Raw genomic sequence first — 21,603 nt, 5'->3', positions numbered from 1 at the left:
GAAGCTTTTTTGTTGAAGGACAGCCACTCTTAGGTCTGTAATCGAGTGACCAGAGAGATTGAAGTGTTCTCCAACTGGTTTTTGAATGTTATAATTCTTGACGTCTGATTTGTGTCCATTCATTCTTTTACGTAGAGACTGTCCAGTTTGACCAGTGTACATGGCAGAGGGGCATTGCTGGCACATGATGGCATATATCACATTGGTAGATGCGCAGGTGAACGAGCCTCTGATAGTGTGGCTGATGTGATTAGGCCCTATGATGGTGTCCCGTGAATAGATATGTGGACAGAATTGGCAATGGGCTTTGTTGCAAGGCTAGGTTCCTGGGTTAGTGGTTCTGTTGTCTGGTGTGTGGTTGCTGGTGAGTATTTGCTTCAGATTGGGGGGCTGTCTGTAAGCAAGGACTGGCCTGTCTCCCAAGATCTGTGAGAGTGATGGGTCGTCTTTCAGGATAGGTTGTAGATCCTTGATGATGCGTTGGAGAGGTTTTAGTTGGGGGCTGAAGGTGATGGCTACTGGCGTTCTGTTATTTTCTTTGTTGGGCCTGTCCTGTAGTAGGTGACTTCTGGGTACTCTTCTAGCTCTGTCAATCTGTTTCTTCACTTCAGCAGGTGGGTATTGTAGTTGCAGGAATGCATGAGAGAGATCTTGTAGGTGTTTGTCTCTGTCTGAGGGGTTGGAGCAAATGCAGTTATATCGTAGAGCTTGGCTGTAGACAATGGATCGTGTGGTATGATCTGGATAAAAGCTATAGGCATGTAGGTAGGAATAGCGGTCAGTAGGTTTCCGATATAGGGTGGTGTTTATGTGACCATCGCTTATTAGCACCGTAGTGTCCAGGAAGTGGATCTCTTGTGTGGACTGGTCCAGGCTGAGGTTGATGGTGGGATGGAAATTGTTGAAATCATGGTGGAATTCCTTAAGGGCTTCTTTTCCATGGGTCCAGATGATGAAGATGTCATCAATGTAGCGCAAGTAGAGTAGGGGCATTAGGAGACGAGAGCTGAGGAAGTGTTGTTCTAAGTCAGCCATAAAAATGTTGGCATACTGTGGGGCCAGATAGTTAGCAAAGAGACAGAGCCAGCTAATCTTCAGGTTCTCGCTCTGTGTTCAAGTGCTCTGCCTTTCCTGATCTCTGCATGGAAAACAGGACACTTTAAAATACAAGTACACACAAATTCCACTTTATAGTAAGTAGGCTTGGAAGGATTAGAATTTTATTGGTAAACGTCAATAAACATTGATTGCACCGTTCACACACTAACCCATGAAAATATATTTCCTTCTATAATAATCTATATGTACAGGTAGGGGAAGTAAGCAAAATGCTGTTTGAGAACTTAAGAGTCAAAACTGAGTGATTTAGACTTTTGAATTAGGCTTGTTACAAAGAAACTAGCAAATGAACAGTAAAAACAGGTATGATTTGTTGAATTAAGGTTATTTCCTTTGTATAGTTCGATATCTGATATTGACAATTTATGTACATGGTTTATAAAGCCTTAACTGTTTGAATCTCAATGTCTAAATAATTGTCTGACCCCTCCCCAGCATTTCATGCAACTGTGAAAATGTAAACTGATACAAAGAGAAAAAATGCTTAAAAATATGTTGATATTATCCATCAAAATTATAAAAATCTAATTCAACCAAGCTGAATAATAAGCAACACCATCAGCACATGCCATTGTGTCTGTCCGCTCCTTGTTGAGTGATGCTTAACATCCAGGGGCAGGAGAAGTACTCCTGGGAGAATTCTGCACCAAAAAAATTCAAATTCTGTGCCAAAAAATGTGAAATTCTGTGCATAATATTTTAAAATTCTGCATATTTTTTGTCAAAATAACACTATATAATCATGCCAGTTTCAATTATTTTGGTAATTTATTTCAAAATACCTGTCAGTAAGTATGTCTGTAACGGTACAGACAAAAAAATTCCTCCAGGAGTAGAGAGTTAAAAAACCACTATGACAACCAGTTACTGTTTCTCACCCCTCTGCCCCAGAAACCTGCCATGGACTCCCAAGAGCCCAAGGATCCAGAGGGAGAAACAACCTGATGCTGGCTCCTGGGCTTGTGGGGAGTTCCCTGTACACCCCTTCCTTCCTTCCCGGCCTGCAGGGAACTGCTGCTGCCAGGAACCCTCCAGCGTCTTCCCTCTCCCGCCCCCAGGGAACTGCTGCTGCTGGGAACCCTCCAGCTCCTTCCCTCTCCCGCCCCCGGCAGCGTCTTCTATTTGCGAGCTGGACTGTGCTGGGTCCAGCGGCCCCTAGTAGCAGTCAGCAGCTCTGCAGCCCATTTCTGAAGGGCGGAAAAGGAAATTCTGCACGCACAACATTAATTTCTGCACAAATTCTGCAGAATTTGCGCATTGCGCAGTGGTGCACAATTCCCATAAGAGTAAAAAAGAATGCACTCTCCACCAGCTACTTAAACTTGTCTCCTAAAAACAGACATTGTTTTTAATACTGCCTGAAAAACACAGGCTGCAGTTTTAAACACGTTCCAACATTTTTTTCAAATTAGTATACTACTTTATTATTATTTCTGTCACTGTGGTGCCTAGAGAAGCAGCTAGGAAGCACACAGAATCTGACCCAAAACTCAGTGCAATTAACAGAAGGATTTCTACTGGCCTCCATGGGCTTTGAATCAGGCCCTAACAAAGTTCAGAGACGACGGCTCTGGAAACCCCTTAGACAGAGCAGAGGAATTTCATTCTCATTTGAGAGACTCTGATGATCTCCTCCCTGTTTGTAAAGTAATTGGAGTTAACTTTGCTCTACTGTCTCGTTTGTTCCCCTGCATCAGGGATGGCTTGTTGATCAGGAAGAGCATTTGCAAAGCAGCATCATTGTTTGGCTGGGGGGAAAAGAGAGCAGTGTCCTTCTCTCCATGCTTTGGAGGAAGCAGAGTGTGACAGATCAGGGGCTCCACCAGCCAGGGCACTATGGGAGCCGCCGAGGGGAGACATTACATGCTTAAAGTTTTATACCTAGAAGATTTTAAGTGTTTGATGTTTTAAAGATGTTTACAAGACCCCACCCTCTCTCAACCCCCCAGTGCTCCTTCCCTGTTATGTCCAGTCCCATCGTCCCACACACTGCTTGGCCACGTCTACTGTGATCCTGCACACCCCACACTGGGACCCTACCTGCCCTCAGCAATGACCAGCCTTTCCAGGCTTTCCTGTGGCCCGGCATGATCTCCCTATCACCTGTTCTCTGCCTCTCCTCATGTTCCCCAGTAGCTGCCATCTCGTTCAGGCCCTTGGCCTTCTTCCAAGCATCCCTCCATCTCCCCCCATTATTCTTCCCTCCTCTCTATCTGCTCCTCTAGCCGTCTGCTTGATCCCACCCACATCTCTTCTAGTCCCTACACACACACACACACACACACACACACACACATTCCCTCTATGGCTCCCCAGACCCCTTCATCCCATTACATGTCCCCCATGCCCACTCTCATTTGCCCACATTTCACACTCCCTACCCCCTTTCAATTTGTTGGTAACCGGACCCCGAGACCCTGCCCCCGCTCCGTCTCTTCCCCCAAGGCCCCGCTCCCATCACTCACTCCTCTCCGCCCCATCCCTGTCGCTCTCTGGATCATCTCCACCTCCCTCTCCCACCTCCACCCCCCAACTGGGCTCCCTCTGCTTTGAGGCTGGGACAGGAGCTACTGCAGCCTGACAAGGAGCCTACTTGCAGGGAGGAGATAGCCCCGGCTGAGCAGGGGCTGGTGTTGGTTAATAACCCGGCGAACCGGACTTTTGGGGTCCGGTCAGTAGATCTGACTGGACACTTCCAGGTTCTCTTTTCGACCAGACTTTCCAGTCGAAAACCGGGCACCTGGCAACCCTATGCCTACAGGGTCTCCTGCGACGCCCTCCATGGCCCACCAGTGTCCTGCGTCCCCCTCCACTTTCCCCTTCTGCAGAGCCCCACAGTCCAAGATCAGAGAGCGCAACTCCATGCTAATGTCGATGTGCCCCTTACCCCAAGTCCACCGCCCTTCCAATCCCCTCCCTCTCCCCCCATGCCCTCCTTCTGAACTCCTGCCCCCTGGATCCGCCCCTGCTTACCTTCCCCCTGTCCATGACCCCCATCACTGGCTCACTCCAACAGTGACTGCAGCAAAGGCTGGAGTCAGCAGAAGGTCAGTTTAAATTATAAATGTTTACGTTATTTCTACTGTAAATAGTGCTCTCTGTGCACATCAAACCACCTCTTTATAACTTAGGAATTCCCCAAATACTGCCCCACCCCAAAATCAACTCAAAGGCACCTCTCCCCCAGCAAGGCCAATAAAACAAACAGGGAGGCTGGACACCAAACCCTTCTGGAGAAAGGATGAGTTTGCCTCCCCCCATCCCCTGTCAAAAAAGAAAGAACTAGGGCATTTTCCAGTGACAGAGACACCGTAACTTTCAAATCTCTCTCTGAATTTCACCAAACTTCCCAAAAATTCCCATCCCAGGGATGAGATGTGGCAGGTGGAATTTTGGGGGGCTCTGTGTCTTTTTTGAGAAAGCTGGGGCGTGGAGGGGAATATTTTAAAAAGTCAGATTTACAGGGCGGAAATCTAAGTTCAACTTTACCTGTGGGTCAGTTCCTGCTGCTTCGTAATGAAGTATCCTGAAAGGAGGCCTAGAAGTAAATAAGAGTGGGAATGAATAGGGAAATGGACACCAGGCCTTATTCTCCACAGTCTTGCACCTTGCGTCATCATTTACACCTGTGCAAGATGAGTGTATTATTATTATTTAATTCCTGCAGCTCCCAGGAGCCCCATTCACGGACCTGAACGCCATTGTGCTAGGAACAAACAATTATATCGTGTTCCTTTGTAATCGGATAGCATTTCACATCCCCTCAGCCGTAGTATTAATCATCAATCGGGGGCAAGGCACTGGAGAATCAACCCACATGGCCAAAGCAAGAGCTAGCTGGATTCCAAGCCTTGTCCACATTCAGCAAGAGCCCCAACTCAGCCATTAGTGCCTGGCAATCAAGGTAGTGGCACAAGTGGGTATTCACCCATGAAAGCTTATGCTCCAATATGTCTGTTAGTCTATAAGGTGCCACAGGACTCTTTGCTGCTTTTAATTAACACAGTTTGCCTTTATGCAGTGTAGTTGTAGCCCTGTTGGTGGCAGGATATTAGAGACGAGGTGGATGAGGTAATATCTTTTATTGGACCAGCTTCAGCTGGTGAGAGAGAGACAAGCTTTCCAGCCACACAGAGCTCTTTGTCAGGTCTGGGAAAGGAATTCCCAGCCTCACAGCAGAACGCAAAGTGGAACAGATTGTTTAGGGTAAGTAGTTAGCACATATTGTCAGGGACCATTCAGCGTAGAGTGGCCCATTAACACCTCTTCAGTCATAGGACAAAAGGGGGTTAGTGGGTTACAGATGACTGTAACAAGCCATAAATCCAGTGTTCTAAAACAAAAGTTGGTCCAAGAAAAGATATTACTTCGCCCACCTTGTCTCTATAGTTTGCCTTTGTCCAGCCTGAGGGGTCAGCACCAGTTTGGCTGCACAGATAGATGAATCAGAGCTATTCCCAAATGGAGCCAGAGCCTTCAGTGACAGGCACTTTCGAAATGCAGGTAGATAAACTGGACAGCCAGATACAAATGGAGAGTGGAGAAATGCTTAGATGTGAGGCAGATCTAACACTGTAGTTAGGTAAATAAGAACAGGACTTTGTACAGAAGATGTAGAGAGGGAGCCGGGTTACTTCTGTAAAGTTGCTGGAATCAGTTCTCCCCCCATTTACATGGGTGCAAATCCGAAGTGACAAAGACAGAACAGGCCCTGAGATGTGGCAGCAATGGTTTCCTGTAAATGTGAGCAGAGAGCAGTCACCCACAGCAAGGCGAGATAAGAGCAAACATGGGAAGCCCCTGCGTATGACAGCACTTGGATATTGCCCTGGCAGGGGATGGGCTTTGGATGGGAGATTTTACCTGAAGGCTAATTTGGGACTTGCATCAGGGGGAGAACATGGTGCAGCAAGAGTGGAAGAGCTGGTATAGAAAGGGCTCAAGTTCTTATATCGCCATGTCAGTCCCAGCTCAGCCTCCTCCCCACAAGGCCCCCCCCCGGCACCCCAACCCCACTGTGCCCCAAGGCCCCATTTGGCCTCTTTCCCCATGGCCCCCTGCCACTCGCTCCTTGCCACCCCCTCCCCAGAGGCCCCCTGCCTGTTGCCTGCACCTCTTCATTCCCTCCCCCAAGCCCCCCCCAGCTGCCGCTTGTGTCTCTCCCCTGAGGTGGAAAGGAGCGGCAGGCAGGGGGGCCTCAGGGAAAGCGGCGGAGCGGGGGCCAGACGAGGTGCAGCATGGCCAGAACCCCGGGGGAAGAAGCCGAGGGGAGCAGGGCCTCAGCGCAGAGCATGGGCGGGGCCACGGTCCAGGAGCCGGTGGCCCCCCCACTTCTCAGGAGCTTCCGCCAGCGGCGCTCCAAAGGCGGCAAGGGGAGGGAGGGAGAAACTGATACTGGGAGTTGAGTCGGGGGGGAGACTGGGCCTGGCTAAGGATGGGACTGGGAGCCAAATGGGAGCCAGAGACAAGCTGGGCAAGAAGACCAGGACTGGGAACCAGGGAGGGAAATGGAGGGTGATGGCTGGGAGCCGTGGGTGGGCAGGGAGACTGAGATACGATGAGGAGCTGGGGGGAGACTGGAACCCGTGGGAAGGAGGGAGAAGGGAGACAGGTCTGAGGAGGAGCTGGGATGTGGGAGGAGAATTGGGACTGGCAGGCAAAGGGACTGGGACATAAAAGTGAGGGGGGCACTGAGATTGGATGAGTCCAGAGAGAAAGGCGGGACTGGGAGCCAGGGGGGTGTAAAATGTGTGTAGGGAGGTGTGATGGGGCATCTGCCCCACACTGGCCCATAAGGGTTTAATAGAGACCTAGGGAGGTTGCGCAGGAGGCGGCCAATCAGAGAGGGGCTGTGAGGAGCAGCCTATCAGGGCTGGGCTGGCCCATATAAGAAGGGCTGCAGATGAACGAGCAGCTTCAGTCACTCCCTGGAACTTGAGGAGGGAGAACTGGCTGCCTTGCAGGCTGAAGGCAGAAAGCACCCTGGACCGACCAGTGCTGCAGGCAGAGACTCGGGGAGCTAAAGGCAGCTCCTGGCAGGCTGCAGGGATCTGCAGGCTGAGGCCCTGAGGCTGGGGCAAAGAGGGTGCTGGGGCCATGGGGAAGTGGCCCAGGGAAATCTACTGAGGAGTTAGAGGGGATGCAGCAAGTGATGGCTATCTACAGGATCAGTAGGCTGGGGCCTGGAGTACTGGGGTGCCACTGAGGAAGTGGCCAAACATTGGGCTGCAGTTGCCACTTGGGGAAGTGGCTGGACAGTGGACTGCAGTTCCCCTGGAAGAGGGGAGCACTGAGTGTGGCACAGCTGAAGGGCTGTGCCCTGGAGAGGGCATCGTGGTCCTTGGAACGACACGGGTCCAGGAGCAGAAGTGGTGGCGGTGAGACCTCACCAGAAGAAGGCACACTGGCTAGCAGAGCTAATCTCCAGGACAAGCCAGTAGGAGGTGCTGCAGTGGTGAGTCGCACACTGTCACAGGAGGACAACTGGGCGCTAGGATGGGGACAGAGACAAATCAGGGGGTTGAACTGGGACTGGTTGGGGAAGGAGAGCAGGGACAAGAGGGCAGGAAGACTGGGAATGGCTGGGTAAGGAGACCGGGAATGGGAGCAAGGGAGAGACTGGAACTGGGAGCCAAGGAGGAAAAGAGTGGGAACTGGGAGCCAGTGGGTGTGTGGAGACTGAGACCAGACAAGAAGCTGGGAAGGAGACTGGACCTAGCTGAACATGGAGAGTGGGTCTGGGAACCAGTAGGACAAGGGAAGGAGGTGAGGGGGAGGAGGAGATTAGGACAAGGAGCTGGAAGGGGAGGGGGGAGGTACTGAGATTGGATGAGGAGCCCGGGAAAGGCGACTGAGGGAGCCTTTGGGCTGCACAATGTTGTGAGTGGGGGAAGAGTGGAACTGGGGCTAGTTGGGCAAGGAGTGGAAGTAAGAGTGGAAGGCAGAGGGGGACTGAGAATGGGATGGGGAGTCCAGAAGGGTGACTCTAGGACCGGGACCAGGCAGAAGGGGCCAAGCTTGAGGGGAATGGGCAGAAGAGTCCGTGCCCACTAAAGAACACACCTTTCCAGAGCCTGGAATGGAAAATTCCTGAGTCTCGCCATTCCTCTGCTGACAGCAAATATCTGTGAACCTCACTGGCAAAGTGTTCCACTCCCAGCGAGGGCTGGTCCACACAGAGGATGACAACCTACTACTGCTGTCACTTACTACTTTAGCTCAAAAAAAGAAAAGGAGTACTTGTGGCACCTTAGAGACTAACAAATTTATTTGAGCATAAGCTTTCGTGAGCTACAGCTCACTTCATCCGATGCATCTGATGAATGCATCCGATGAAGTGAGCTGTAGCTCACGAAAGCTTATGCTCAAATAAATTTGTTAGTCTCTAAGGTGCCACAAGTACTCCTTTTCTTTTTGCGAATACAGACTAACACGGCTGCTACTCTGAAACCTACTTTAGCTCAAGTGGCATGGATCTGTACGGTAGAGCTGAAGATTCCGACCATGCACATTTCAATGTGATGATACATGATGGAATTTCTGGGATTTTTAGTTTTTTAGAAAAACCTGAGATGACACACACAAAACTTGTTAAAAACATTAGTACGGTTGCAGAGTTGTGCGTGCAAAAGTAAGAATATGCCAGAATTTAGGTTGCCAGGGCAACCTTAATCTCCTCCTCCCATGCATTTTGATACAATCTTTAATGACATGACCACATACTATTTGTTTCCACAGGACCCTCGCCTCACTCAGTGCACAGGCTGGACCTGCTCTGGGGATGAATCAGGCTCTGCAGTGAAGGAGGCTGTTGTCTGAAGGACCCTCCCTCACTGTGTTCCTCATTTTCTGAGTGCTTGACTTGAGGCCCTGGGGTATGATTTGCAGAAGTGCTGAGCACCCAGCTAGAACTCAAGTCAATGGAAGATGTGCTTTGAATTAGGGCTGTTGATTAATCGCAGTTAACTCACGCAATTAACTCCAAAAAATTAATTGTGATTAATTGCAGTTTTAATCGCACTGTTAAACAGAATACCAAATGAAATTTATTAAATATTTTGGATGTTTTTCTACATTTTCATATATATTGATTTCAATTACAACACAATATAAAGTGTGTATTTTTTTATTACAAATATTTGCACTGTAAAAATGATAGACAGAAGAAATTGTATTTTTCAATTCACCTCATACAAGTACTGTCGTGCAATCTTTGTCATGAAAGTTGAACTTACAAATGTGGATTTTTTTTTTTTGTTACACAACTACACTCAGAAACAAAACAATGTAAAACTTTAGATCCCACAAGTCCATTCAGTCCTAGTTCTTGTTCAGCCAGTCGCTCAGTCAAACAAGTTTGTTTACATTTGCAGGAGCTAATGCTGCCTACTTCTTTGTTACTAGAAAGTGAGAACAGACATTTGCCTGGCACTTTTGTAGCTGGCATTGCAAGGTATTTACATTCAAGATATGCTAAATATTCGTATGCTCCTTCATGCTTTACCACCATTCCACAGGACATGCTTCCATGCCGATGATGGTTGTTAAAAAAATAATGCGTTAATTGAATTTGTGACTGAACCCCTTGGGGGATAATTGCATGTCCCCTGCTCTGTTTTACCCACATTCTGCCATATACTTCATGTTCTAGCAGTCTTGGATGATGACCCAGCACACGTTCATTTTAAGAACACTTTCACTACAGATTTGACAAAATGCAAAGAGGGTACCAATGTGAGATTTCTAAAGATAGCTACAGCACTCGACCAAAGGTTTAAGAATCTGAAGTGCCTTCCAAAATCTGAGAGGGATGAGGTGTGAAACGTGCTTTCAGGTCTTAAAAGAGCAACACTGATGCGGAAATTACAGAACCCGAACCACCAAAAAAAGAAAATCAACCTTCTGCTGGTGGCATCTGACTCAGATGATGAAAATGAACATGCATCAGTCTGCACTGCTTTGGATTGTTATCAAGCAGAACCCGTCATCAGTTTGGACGCACGTCCTCTGGAATGGTGGTTGAAGCATGAAGGGATATATGAATCTTTAGCACATCTGGCACATAAATATCTTGCGATGCTGGCTACAACAGTGCCATGCGAACACCTGTTCTCACTTTCAGGGGATATTGTAAACAAGAAGGGGGCAACATTATTTCCTGCAAATGTAAAACTTGATTGGCTGAACAAGAAGTAGGACTGAGTGGACTTGCAGGCTCTAAAATTTTACACTGTTTTATTTTTGAATGCAGTTTTTTTGTACGTAAACCTACATTTAAATTCAACTTTCAGGATAAAGAGATTTCACTACAGTACTTGTATTAGGTGAACTGAAAAATACTATTTATTTTGTTTTTTACAATGCAAATACTTGTAATCAAAAATAAATATAAAAGGAACACTGCACAATTTTTATTTTGTTTTGTAATTGAAATCAATATATTTGAAAATGTAGAAAACATCCAAAAATATGTAAATACATGGTATTCTATTGCTTAACAGTGCTATTAATCGCAATTAATTTTTTTAATCGTGTGATTGATTTTAATTGCTTGACAGCCCTAATTAGAACATTAGCTCTGTAATGCTAAGAACTCTGAAAAATCAGGTCCTAGAAGTCTCAAACTGAGCACCCAAAATTAGCAAACACTTTTGACCTTAATATCTCTGTTCTCCACTTGTAAAATGGGTTTAATACCCCCGCACCTCACAGGGTTTTGTGAAAATAGATTAATTAAAGTTTGTGAAATGCTCGTAGAGTAGTGATATTGTAGAAAATCCCATGACGAAATATATAATTCTGCCTTCAAAAAGCAGGGATTGAACTGTGGTCAGTTAAAGACTAAGAGCCACACATTGAGCAGCAAGAAGAAAACAAAGTACTGAATAGCTACTGATTAACTGAGCACCATCCATCCTGTGCACTGAATGAGGCAGAGGTCCTGTGGAAAAAACAGAATGTGATCCTGTAACTAAAGACTGTATCATAATGCATATGCACAAGCAGGTCAAATTGAGATTGCTCAGGCAGCCTTAGTTCTGGCATTTCCTAACTTTTGAGTACTTGCAACCTTAATAATATTCCTTTAATATTGTGTGTGTGTGAGAGAGAGAGTAATGTTTGTTGTTTTTTTGGGGGCTGAGTGAAACCTCATTGAAGGTAGAAGAGCTGCCTCTTCATTGAGGATAAGTGTAAAAACAATCAAGCTTCTTTCTACAATAGATAGCTGAAGCAATAAAAGCCGCCACTCAAAAGACAGGCCACGCGCAAAGCTGGTCAGGAATCTGAGCTATGTGAGGGAGGAGTTTGAATGCAAATGCAGGGGGCGAGGTATTCTTGGAGGGAGATCTGTGTGTGAGAGAAGGAGCAGAAACACCACAGATGCACACAGATGACAGAAAGGAAGCCTCAGAGATGCACTTTGTAGTGTGAACCTGGGAAAAAGCAAAGAGCAAGAGAGCTTTGTGGGCACAGTACTGGCTGGAAAGAGGCTTGGGACTATACGCAAAGAAACTGTCTCCAGCTGTTTGATTCCCAGTGTGTTCAGGAAAATAGGACTTTGTACATTCTTGTAAATAAACAGGATTGCATCATGGACATACCTGACTACATCAATTTCTCCTCCTAACAGAAATAACCCACAAGACCCAGAATATTGATTATTCACTTGAGTCCAAAGGGGTAATTAATTATATATTTGGAGGGCACAGTTACGAGTATGAATCTGTTCCTCTCCATCACCTGTCCTGCAGAACCGGTCCAGATACTATATATTGTGTTTTGACCTTGGGGCTACGTGCAGATGTGGTTGCCCCATCTCAAAAAAAGATATATAGGAATTGGAAAAGATTCAGAAAAGGGCAACAAAAATGATTAGGGTATGGAACAGCTTCCATATAAGGAGAGATAGTAAGACTGGGACTTTTCAGCTTGAAAAAGAGACGACTAAGGGGGGATATGACAGAGGTCTATAAAATCATGACTGGTGTGGAGAAAGTAAATAAGGATGTGTTATTTACTCCTTCTCATAACACAAGAACTAGGGGTCACCAAATGAAATTAATAGGCAGCAGATTTAAAACAGATAAAAGGAAGTATTTTTTTCACACTATGCACAGTCAACCTGTGGAACTCCTTGCCCGGGGATGTTGTGAAGGCCAAGACTATAACAGGATTCAAAAAAGAACTAGATAAATTCATGGAGGATAGGTCCATCAATGACTATTAGCCAGGATGGGCAGGAATGGTGTCCCTAGCCTCTGTTTGCTAGAAGCTGAGAATGGGCGATGGGATGGATCACTTGATTACCTGTTCTGTTCATTCCCTCTGGGGCACCTGGCATTGGCCACTGTCGGAGACAGGATACTGGGCTAGGCGGACCTTTGGTTTGACCCAGTGTGACATAATTGACATAATCTGGGACTGTATAGATCATTGTTTCAACCAAGGTCCTGTAGTGGCACCAAATCTTTTATAAAGGGAGTCAAATAAGGTGTCTAGGACAAGGTTATGGTTTGTTGGTTATGATTAAGCTGTCTGTGTGTGTATAATTTTTGTAGTTAAAGTTATGAATATTGGCTCTATACTGTCTGTATTTCAAATGTATACTATGTTTCTGCGTGACACCCCAGACAAGTCGGTGTCAGCTCTGCCTAGCCTGCTTGATGGCCCATTAAGAACCATCAGCTATACAACTGACCCTTGAGAGAAGGCAGATAGGCCTTGTGACTCAGCAAAGTATGCAGGGACTTGCCCATGTGACTCCAAACCCCATTTTGCTGTAATTTTCCACAGTAAGAACAAAGAGGGGTTCTTACACTTAGAAAAGCCTATAAAAGGCTGATGCCTCATCTCCATTTTGTCTTCAATCCTGCTTCATACCTCTGGAGGAACTTTGCTATGCTGAAGCTCTGAACAAAGGACTGATGACCCATCCCAGCTGTGGATGTTCTCCAGAGACTTGATTTGAACCAGCAGTTTATTCCATCATTGCTACAAGCCTGAACCAAGAACTGTGCCATTACTGTATGTAATTGATTCCATTTAACCCATTCTAGCTCTCATTTGTATCTTTTTCCTTTCATGATAAACCTTTACATTTTAGATTCTAAAGGATCGGCAACAGCGTGATTTGTGGGTAAGATCTGATTTATATACTGACCTGAGTCTGGGGCTTGGACCCTTTGGGATCAAGAGAACCTTTTTTTCTTTTATTGGGGTATTGGTTTTCATAACCACTCATCCCCATAACGAGTGGCACTGATGGTGATACTGGGAAACTGAAGTATCTAAGGGAATTGCTTGTGTGACTTGTGGTTAGCCAGGGGGGTAAAACCAAAATCCTCTCTGTCTGGCTGGTTTGATTTGCCTTAGAATAGGGTTACCATACGTCTGTATTTTCCCGGACATGTCCGGCTTTTTGGTTCTTAAATCGCCATCCGGGAGGAATTTTTAAATATCTAAAAACATCCGGGATTTTGCCATTATTATTTTTCCCCAAAGAAGAGCTGATCATTCAAGAGAGTGAATGTTGACCATTAGAGAGAGTGCCTGCTTTTTCCCCCTAGCTCCCAGCGCTTGCGACGCGAAACAGCTGTTTTGCACGGCTGGGGGGGAGGGGGAAGGAGGGGGAACACGGCGCGCTATGGGGAGGAGGCAGGGCCATGGCGGGGATTTGGGAAAGGGGTCCAATGGGGCAGGGAGGGGGCAGAATTGGGGAGGAGACTTCGGGGAAGGGGTTGGAATGGGGGCAGGGAAGGGATAGAGTTGGGGTGGGGGGCATGAGCAAACCCCCCCTCGTGGAGTGTCCTCTTTTTTGAATGTTCAGATATGGTAACTCCACCTTAGAGGTGGAAAAACCCCAGCCTGGAGCTGTAACTGCCCTGCTTGAAGCAATTTGTTCTGAACTGGCATGCTCAGTTGGGTGCCACCAGAACCAGCATGGTTACACCCAGTCTGGCCATTGTTATGTTCTGGTACCAACACTTGTACATTGCTGATTTCAGTGGGGCTTGTGCGTGTACAGCTAAGGGTGGAATCTGGCCCATAGTATTTATTCCAAAGATAAACAAGAGCCAATGGGTTGTGCCTCCACTAGAAATGCAATTTACAATTTTCCTTTTGCTCAGACTGGAACGACCATGTTTTCCAAGCGGGTTCCAGTCCCAGCTCCAGCTTTGGCTGTGATTGATTGATTTCCAAAAGCGATTAGTGGTTTGGGACGGGTTGATTTTTTTTCTATGCTCGGCTTAAGACACCTACCCCCTGAAAATCAGGCCCCGAAGGTGTCTCCAGTTGGACACCCAAAACCAGTGATCACTAGCCATACTGGAAAATGGGGCCTACGTATGCTGTCTGCAACCTGCTGATTTGTTACTTTATTATTTGTATTACAGTAGATCCCCCATGCTCCAACTAAGATGAGGGCCCCACTGCACAAGGTGCTGTACATAGTAAAACAGCCCCTGCCCCCACCTCCACAGAGCTCCCAAAACAAAGGGTGGGAAAAGTAGCGCACAAAGTTGAAATAATTTCTCTATGGTCAGGATTAGAACCCAGGTCTCTAATGTATAGTCCAATGCTCTATCCATTAGAACACACTGCCGTCCGAGCTCTTCACTGGCTGGTTTTTGGTTACAATGTTTATTTCTTTAAATGCTCTGGCTAAAGAAGACTATTTGTACATAGCGTTTATTAATGTTTCATCCACTTTGAAACAGGGAATGCAAGCACTCTGGTAAGTGGATTGGCCGTGTAGTTTCATTGTGGCATCTGTAATTATTCTATTCAACCTTTACAGATATTCAACTCCTGCTCAGGGCGAGCAGTCCCTTTACAGTCCATGCTGAAAACAGAGCTGAAGGTAGTGTAGTCTTACCTAAACTATATCTGAAGGAATAAATCATTGATGCTTTGGCCAGCAACTGAACTTGCATGCTGCCCATTCAAGGAGCGGGAGTAATAAGACAATGTTCTCACAGTAAATTAAGTCTGGTAACAGAAAGGTAGACAGGGTACACGCATTCACTATGACTGAGCTCCCACCACTGAGCTAGGCACCTCCCAGTTCAGATCCAAAAACCAAGCCCCAAAGAGCTGCCCATTCTTAGAGGATGGGGGAGGGATTCATCAACAGGGAGGAGGAGTTAAAGGAGGAAAGACATCAGCCACTTTATTGAGATTTATGCAGTTACTCAAGAGCTGGTGCAGAATTGTTTTTCTTTGTTGAATATAAATACAAATATATCAAAGTCCTTGTCAGTTTATTGTTTGCATCACTCAGTTAACTGGTTGTGTCCTAACATTGCAGGATTTAGTGGAAAGCGCATTGAGTGAGAGTGAGGAAGCTCCAAGTTTTAATCTTGGATCTGTCACTGACCCCCTGCACAGCCTTACGCATGTCCCTTCATTTCACTGCCTCAGTTTCCCTATTTGTAAAATACTCATTTGTCTCCTTCACGGGAGTGTTGTGAGATTATGCCTATACAGCCCTTTGAATATACAGCTCAGTAGGAATGGGTGTGAAATGCTACCCCATCAGAAGGCTGACACTTTGCATGGATGTGCTTTACACCTAAGGAGCTGGAGAATCAGGCCCATAAAGCACTCTATAAGGGCTACACAATATTATTACTGTTAGACATTTACACTAGCGTTCTACATCAACTCTTTCCAGGAATGTGTGTCCCATGCGATCTCCTGTTTAACCTCTTACTGGTTTTAAATCAATGGAAAAGCAAAAATACACACACAGGGAATTAGAAGATATAAAGGCGCTCCAGCAGCTTTGATCATTTCCAGGGTGCACATAAGCCCTAAAGCCACCTGAACTTGTCCCTTTGCGTAGGGGAATCTCTAGGGGGTATCCTCTCCCCTCTCCTCTGTTACCAACTCCACTTTAAATGACTAGAATTGTTTAAAATCTAATTTACTTCTCACCCCCAGTGCTGTTTGCATCTCCCTGGCAGCTGGGACAAAGGAAATAGCCCTCAGGACACTTTCACTTAGGTTTCACTTTCACTTTCAGGTTCTCACTTCTCAAGTCAACTCCCTGCAGCATGGTTTGGGTTGCAAAGGCTGCAGGAGCCAATGTTGTCCCATCTGGTTACAGTCAAGTGCAAAGCCCCTGTTCACTGATGCATGTTTTTGGACGGAAACAATTTCTGCTCCTGGTCAGGGACTGAAGCTGGCTTGTCTACACATTGCCTCCTGCCCTCTGTCTGCTTGTCTGGCCTGGTCTTAGAGACCCTCCCACTGGAGTCTGTGGAAAGCCCTGCACTGTGAATAGATCAAATGGAGCACACCCCAGGATGGCTTTGGGTCCTCACTCACCTGGCAGGCGCTACCGCGTGTTTCAGACACCATTTTTTGCCCCTGGGACAGTGGCATGAAGTTCTCCATCGGCCCCTCCTCTGGCACTGGTGGGATGGGATCACATCAGCCCCGCGTTACCTCCTCTCCTGTGTGTCTCTAGGCCTTTCTTGCCAAGAGTGGTGGCACTGGATGCCTCCAGTGGGCAGGTAACAGGGCTCACCCTTGATAGCAGGAGGACACAGGTGCTGCTCCACAGTTAGCGCTGAAAGACCCAGGCCAAGCTAAACCTTACCGTGCTGGAGATCTAGGTATTACCTATAACAATGGGGATCTCTGAGCCACCCCTATAGCAGTGGGGATCTCTGAGCTACCCCTATAGCAGTGGGGATCACTGACCTCCCCTATAGCTGTGGGGATCACTGAGCTACCCCTATAGCTGTGGGGATCTCTGAGTTTCCCTATAGCTGTGGGGATCACTGACCTCCCCTATAGCTGTGGGGATCTCTAAGCTCCCCTATAGCTGTGGGGATCTCTGAGCTACCCCTACAGCAGTGGGGATCTCTGAGTTTCCCTATAGTAATGGGGATCTCTGAGCTACCCCTATAGCAGTGGGGATCTCTGAGTTTCCCTATAGCAATGGGGATCTCTGAGCTACCCGTATAGCTGTGGGGATCACTGACCTCCCCTATAGCTGTGGGGATCTCTGAGCTACCCCTATAGCAGTGGGGATCTCTGAGCTACCCCTATAGAGATCTCACCAGCCAACGCTCTATAATAATGGGGATCTGTGGGGTCCGCCATCGCAATGGGGATCTCTGCGCTAACCCTACAGCGCCGGGGATCTCTGCGCTGCCTCCCCACTGATCTGCGCCGCTCCTGTCCCCCACAGACAGACCCGCCCGCCCGCACAGGCCTCTCTCCGCGCAGCTGATCCCAGTCCCAGGCAGCGCTGGGCTGCGGCTCGGGAGGGCGCACCGCACCGCGGCGGCTCGCTGAGCTGGGAGAACAACACAGGCGGCGGGAGGCGAACAAAGTGAGGGAGGGCGGAAACCGAGTCGGGCGGCGGCGGCAGCCCAAGAACAAAACCGAGCCCGGAGAGCCCGCGGAGGGCGGGCCGGCTCTGAGTGACAGGCCCAGCCGCCACCGGCAAGGGCAGAAGGGAGCGGCGCGGGCGGGCCCGGCGGGAGCCAATGAGAAAAGTCTGCCGTCCGGAGCGAGCGCCTCAAATAATCTGGCTCAGCTGATCGGCCCCAGCCGAGAGTTGTTTTCGAAGCGAGGGAGCGCTGCAGCCGGGCGGGCGGGTGCGGGCTCTCTTTTGTTGCATGGGTTTTTAGCCGTGGTTGTGAGTGGGGTGGGGGGATTTTCCCCGCCCCCCCGGTTTTTACCCCCCCGTTTTTATCCCATTGCAGCTCCCGCACCCCCCCCCCCCGCACCCCATGAGTGGGACCGTCTCTGCCCCCCCAGCCGGGGCGATGCCCGCCATCCCCTACCCGGTGGAGCTGGGGCTGACGGTGCTGCACACCGCCCTGTGCGCCTCCCTCTTCCTCTTCGCCTACCTGCAGCTCTGGCTGCTCCTCTGCTCCGGGGCGAAGCGGCTGAGCTACCGCACGCTCTGCCTCTTCCTCTGCCTGCTGTGGGCAGCGCTCCGCACCGTGCTCTTCGCCTGCTACCTGCCCAACGCCCTGCGGGCCGCCCCGCTGCCGCGCCAGCCCTTCGCCCGCTGGCTGCTCCACTGCTCGCCGGGCTGCCTGCTCTTCGCCAGCCAATGCCTCCTCAACCTCTACTTCGCGGAGGTAGGCGTGGGTGTGTGGCCCGCTTGCGGCGCTGTGGGAGGAGGGGGGGGGGGAGAGAGACCCCAAATTCTGCAAATTTGGGGAGAGGCTGCGGGGATGTGCCTTGATTTCCTTGCCCACAGAGAGAGAGAGACACGCACCCGGTGTCACTTGGGAAGACCAATAATCACCGCGTTGCTCCCCTGGGGGTGGGGGTGGTGGCGCGTGTGTGTGTGTGTGTGTGTGTGTTTACCACATTCTGCAAACTTGGGGCTGGGGAGGGGAGAGGCTCCGGGGGTTTGCCTCGATTTCCTTGCTTCCCCCCCACACGCGCCCCCCCCCATAGTGTCACTTAGGAAGATAAATAACCTCTGTGTTGCTCATCTGGGCTGTGTTGCTGGTGTGTGGTGTGTTGCGGTGGGTGGGGGGGGGAGGTTTTAAGGGGGGACTAGATAAAGTGGTGATAGCAGGCGCTGGACGGCTGCCAACCATTACGTCACCCGCTAGAGCCTTTTCTGCTATTGTTGCTGCGTCTTCTTCCCCCCCCGACACCCCCTTTTTGTTGTTGTTGTGCTGAGGTTCCAGGGATCCCTCGCTCACCCCTCAAACCCGGGGCTCAGGGCTAGAGTCACTGCTCAGCCCCTAACACAATGGGCCACTATTTACTGGGACATCTGCGAGGCCATTCGGGTGGCTTTTGTTGTTGTTTGTCACTTGGCTTTCGTATCTCTCCCTCCAGAGCTTATTTGTGTGTGTCTAATCCATCCCCCCCCCCCCGATATTTATCCTTAGCCCGGGCCTCTGGTGAACGGCTCCCCCTTTGCATGGACTCTGATGAAGCAAGTCACAAACTAATCTGGCAATACTTTCCGGCTAGCTGTATTATTATTGTTGAGATTGCCTTACTCTGCAGCTCTCAGCTGTTTAACACCCTCACAAAGGACTCTCCAACCCACTGAAATTCTTCAGTCACAGGGGGATTGATTTCATTTTGCCTAGGACATTGGCATTCACATGATAACACACAAGATGAGCAGTACAATTGCTTCTACATTTCTTCCCTTTTCTCTCCCCCCCCCCCCCAAAAAAACCACCTGAACACTGGTGAAGCTGTCAATTTTTTAAAAACTGTCAAAGCTATAAACACAATAGGTGGTTATGCAACATTTGTTGTTGGACAGCTGTCTTCTCTGCCAAATTCGGATTTGCCTACAAATAGATATTCAATATGTCCCCAAAAGGCAAAGGGAAGAGGGGATAATTGGGCTTGTATTGGTAACAATGTGCCTAGATTTTGTTACACGTGTAAATTACTTAAATGCTGCAGTATGTTTATGTGCATCGGGCTTTCTTCAAAGCTAATTCTGTTTATGAAATTGAAAACTAAATTCAAATGGGTGAGGTAAACGGAAGGACAAACTTTATTTTGCAAGGAGAACTGATGGGGAGGGGGAAATGGGTTTGGGGAGGGGTGTTTATTTTTTTCCTTGCCTAGTTCTAGCATCAAGACAAATATTAATCTAAATGTCAATAGCTATGTAATTTGAATTGGGGAGGGGGAATCTAGAATAGCTTATCTCTTTGCTAAAAATTATGTTCACACACTTGGTTGGGGGACTAGAGCCTCAACTAGCTTCTGGAGTCACGTACACTAGAGCACTGGTTTGCAACCTTTTTTTTTTTTTTTTTCCCTCCATTCATTTGTGGACCCTTTTTAAAAAAAATTCATGTGGAGGTGTGGATCCCTTTGGAAATTTTAGGCCTCGTCTGCAGATCCCCATTGGTCCATGGACCACAGGCCGAAAGTAGTTCAAAGTGAGTGTAAAATCCTTGTGGGTCAGAATAGCAGCATTTGCTTGCACAAGTGTGAACAACTGCACTCGTGCAAGGTGGTGGACACCTGGGCCAAGGGTATTTCTAAGAAGGCAGGGGTAGAAAGTGCCTGCAATGTCTAAACCAGTGGTGCTCAAATTTTGGTGGTGGTGATCCGTTTCACGCAGCAAGCCTCTGAGTGTGGACCCCTCTTATCAATTAAAAACACTTGTATAAACTGGAAATAGCCTACCTTGCTTGTCACCATGAAAGGTTTTCCTCCCTCCCCCCTGCTGCTGGTGATAGCTCATCTTAAGTGATCACTCTCCTTCCAGTGTGTATGATAAGCCCATTGTTTCATGTTCTCTGTGTGTGTATATAAATCTCCCCACTGTATTTTCCACCAAATGCATCCGATGAAGTGAGCTGTAGCTCATGAAAGCTTATGCTCAAATAAATTTGTTAGTCTCTACGGTGCCACAAGTCCTCCTTTTCTTTTTGTGAATACAGACTAACGGGGCTGCTACTCTGAAACCTGTATATAAACACTATTCTAAATGCTGGAGGTGAAATGGGGTTTGGGGTGGAGGCTGACAGCTTGTGACCCTGGTCATACCTTTTGACGCTCCTACCCCATATTTGGGAACCCCTGGTCTAAACCATTTTGTTCAGCTGCCCTCCAGAAGAACTGAGCTGAGACCCAAGAGCTCTACAGATCAAACTGGCAAGGTTAGACTGGAACAACCCCCTTGTGCTTACACTTCGGCTCTAAGATTGTCCTAGATTGTTAACTAATCAGTAAGAAACTGCCTTGATTTAGCTCCTGATGACGCAGCTAAATACATACAGGGCACTCTTAATCTGAAACAAGAGGTGCCGCCACAAGGGGGCCACTCCAATCTAAAAACTGTTCCTAAATGGAATTAGGAAGTGGGTGCAACTCTTGCATTGACAAGGCCTTTAGTATAGAATTGCAACTTGCTAAATGGTGACACTTAAAACAAACTAGGTGACACTGTCCTCCAGTTCTTGATGATGATCTGTGAATGAGTGGTATGGAACTATATATCTTACTACTGTATCTTACACTCATGAATCCAGTGAAGTGGGTTTTAGCCCACGAAAGCTTATGCCCAAATAAATGTGTTAATCTATAAGGTGCCACAAGTACTCCTTGTCCACCTAGTAACATCTTTGGAGCTGTAGATGTAGTACACCATGATTCAAATACCTGATTTGCAAGCTGGTGGTAAGCACCTCTTTTAAAGCAGAAGATTAGGCTGGCTACCCATTGGCTTTCTTGGAGAAGACTGAATAATCAAGGCCTTTAGGACCATGTAGAAAAGTGTCTCTTTTTTTTTTCTCTCCCTTCTCAATGCTTTTATATCTCATGTCACTGTGGCTCCCAGCTGGCCTGGGTGTATCAAATTCGTGCTTGAATTCTTTTGTGAGCTAAAAGATGAAAGTGGTGCTGGGGTGTGAGGGTAAACTGCATTAGGCTTCTAATTCAGAAACCCCTAGTGACAAATCACATTATTTCTGTATGTATTGCCTGTTTTGAAAAACACAGTTCTGTGCCCCTTTCTCT

The 21,603-nt window shown here is 47.9% G+C and overlaps 2 protein-coding genes across 11 annotated transcripts in view; one reads left to right on the top strand and one right to left on the bottom strand.

The window, feature by feature from the left end:
- Positions 1 to 18,093, bottom strand: part of TXNDC16 (thioredoxin domain containing 16) — an 86,951-nt gene extending 68,858 nt beyond the window's left edge. For 2 of the 9 annotated variants that reach the window (XM_043516276.1, XM_043516281.1), the window contains exons 1-2: positions 16,450 to 17,516; positions 4,609 to 4,657 (exon numbers count right to left, since the gene is read on the bottom strand). The gene's annotated coding sequence lies outside the window, so the exon portion shown is untranslated. Of the gene's footprint in view, positions 1 to 4,608; positions 4,658 to 16,449; positions 17,524 to 17,987 lie in introns of those variants that run through there. The other 7 variants (XM_038405212.2, XM_043516284.1, XM_043516285.1 and 4 more) reach the window with 6 other exon arrangements.
- Positions 17,548 to 21,603, top strand: part of GPR137C (G protein-coupled receptor 137C) — a 35,531-nt gene continuing 31,475 nt past the window's right edge. Inside the window, exon 1 of one of the 2 annotated variants that reach the window (XM_038405217.2) lies at positions 17,548 to 18,224. In XM_038405217.2, coding sequence (XP_038261145.1) covers positions 17,868 to 18,224 — 357 coding nt within the window. In that variant the 5' untranslated portion in view covers positions 17,548 to 17,867. The remainder of the gene's footprint in view (positions 18,225 to 21,603) is intronic. The other variant, XM_038405216.2, reaches the window with a different exon arrangement.

Source organism: Dermochelys coriacea, chromosome 6 (assembly GCF_009764565.3).
Source record: "Dermochelys coriacea isolate rDerCor1 chromosome 6, rDerCor1.pri.v4, whole genome shotgun sequence".
NCBI classification, from domain to species: Eukaryota; Metazoa; Chordata; order Testudines; family Dermochelyidae; genus Dermochelys; species Dermochelys coriacea.
Note: the sequence above shows the minus strand (reverse complement) of the source record. Positions and strands in the feature narration are given on the sequence as shown.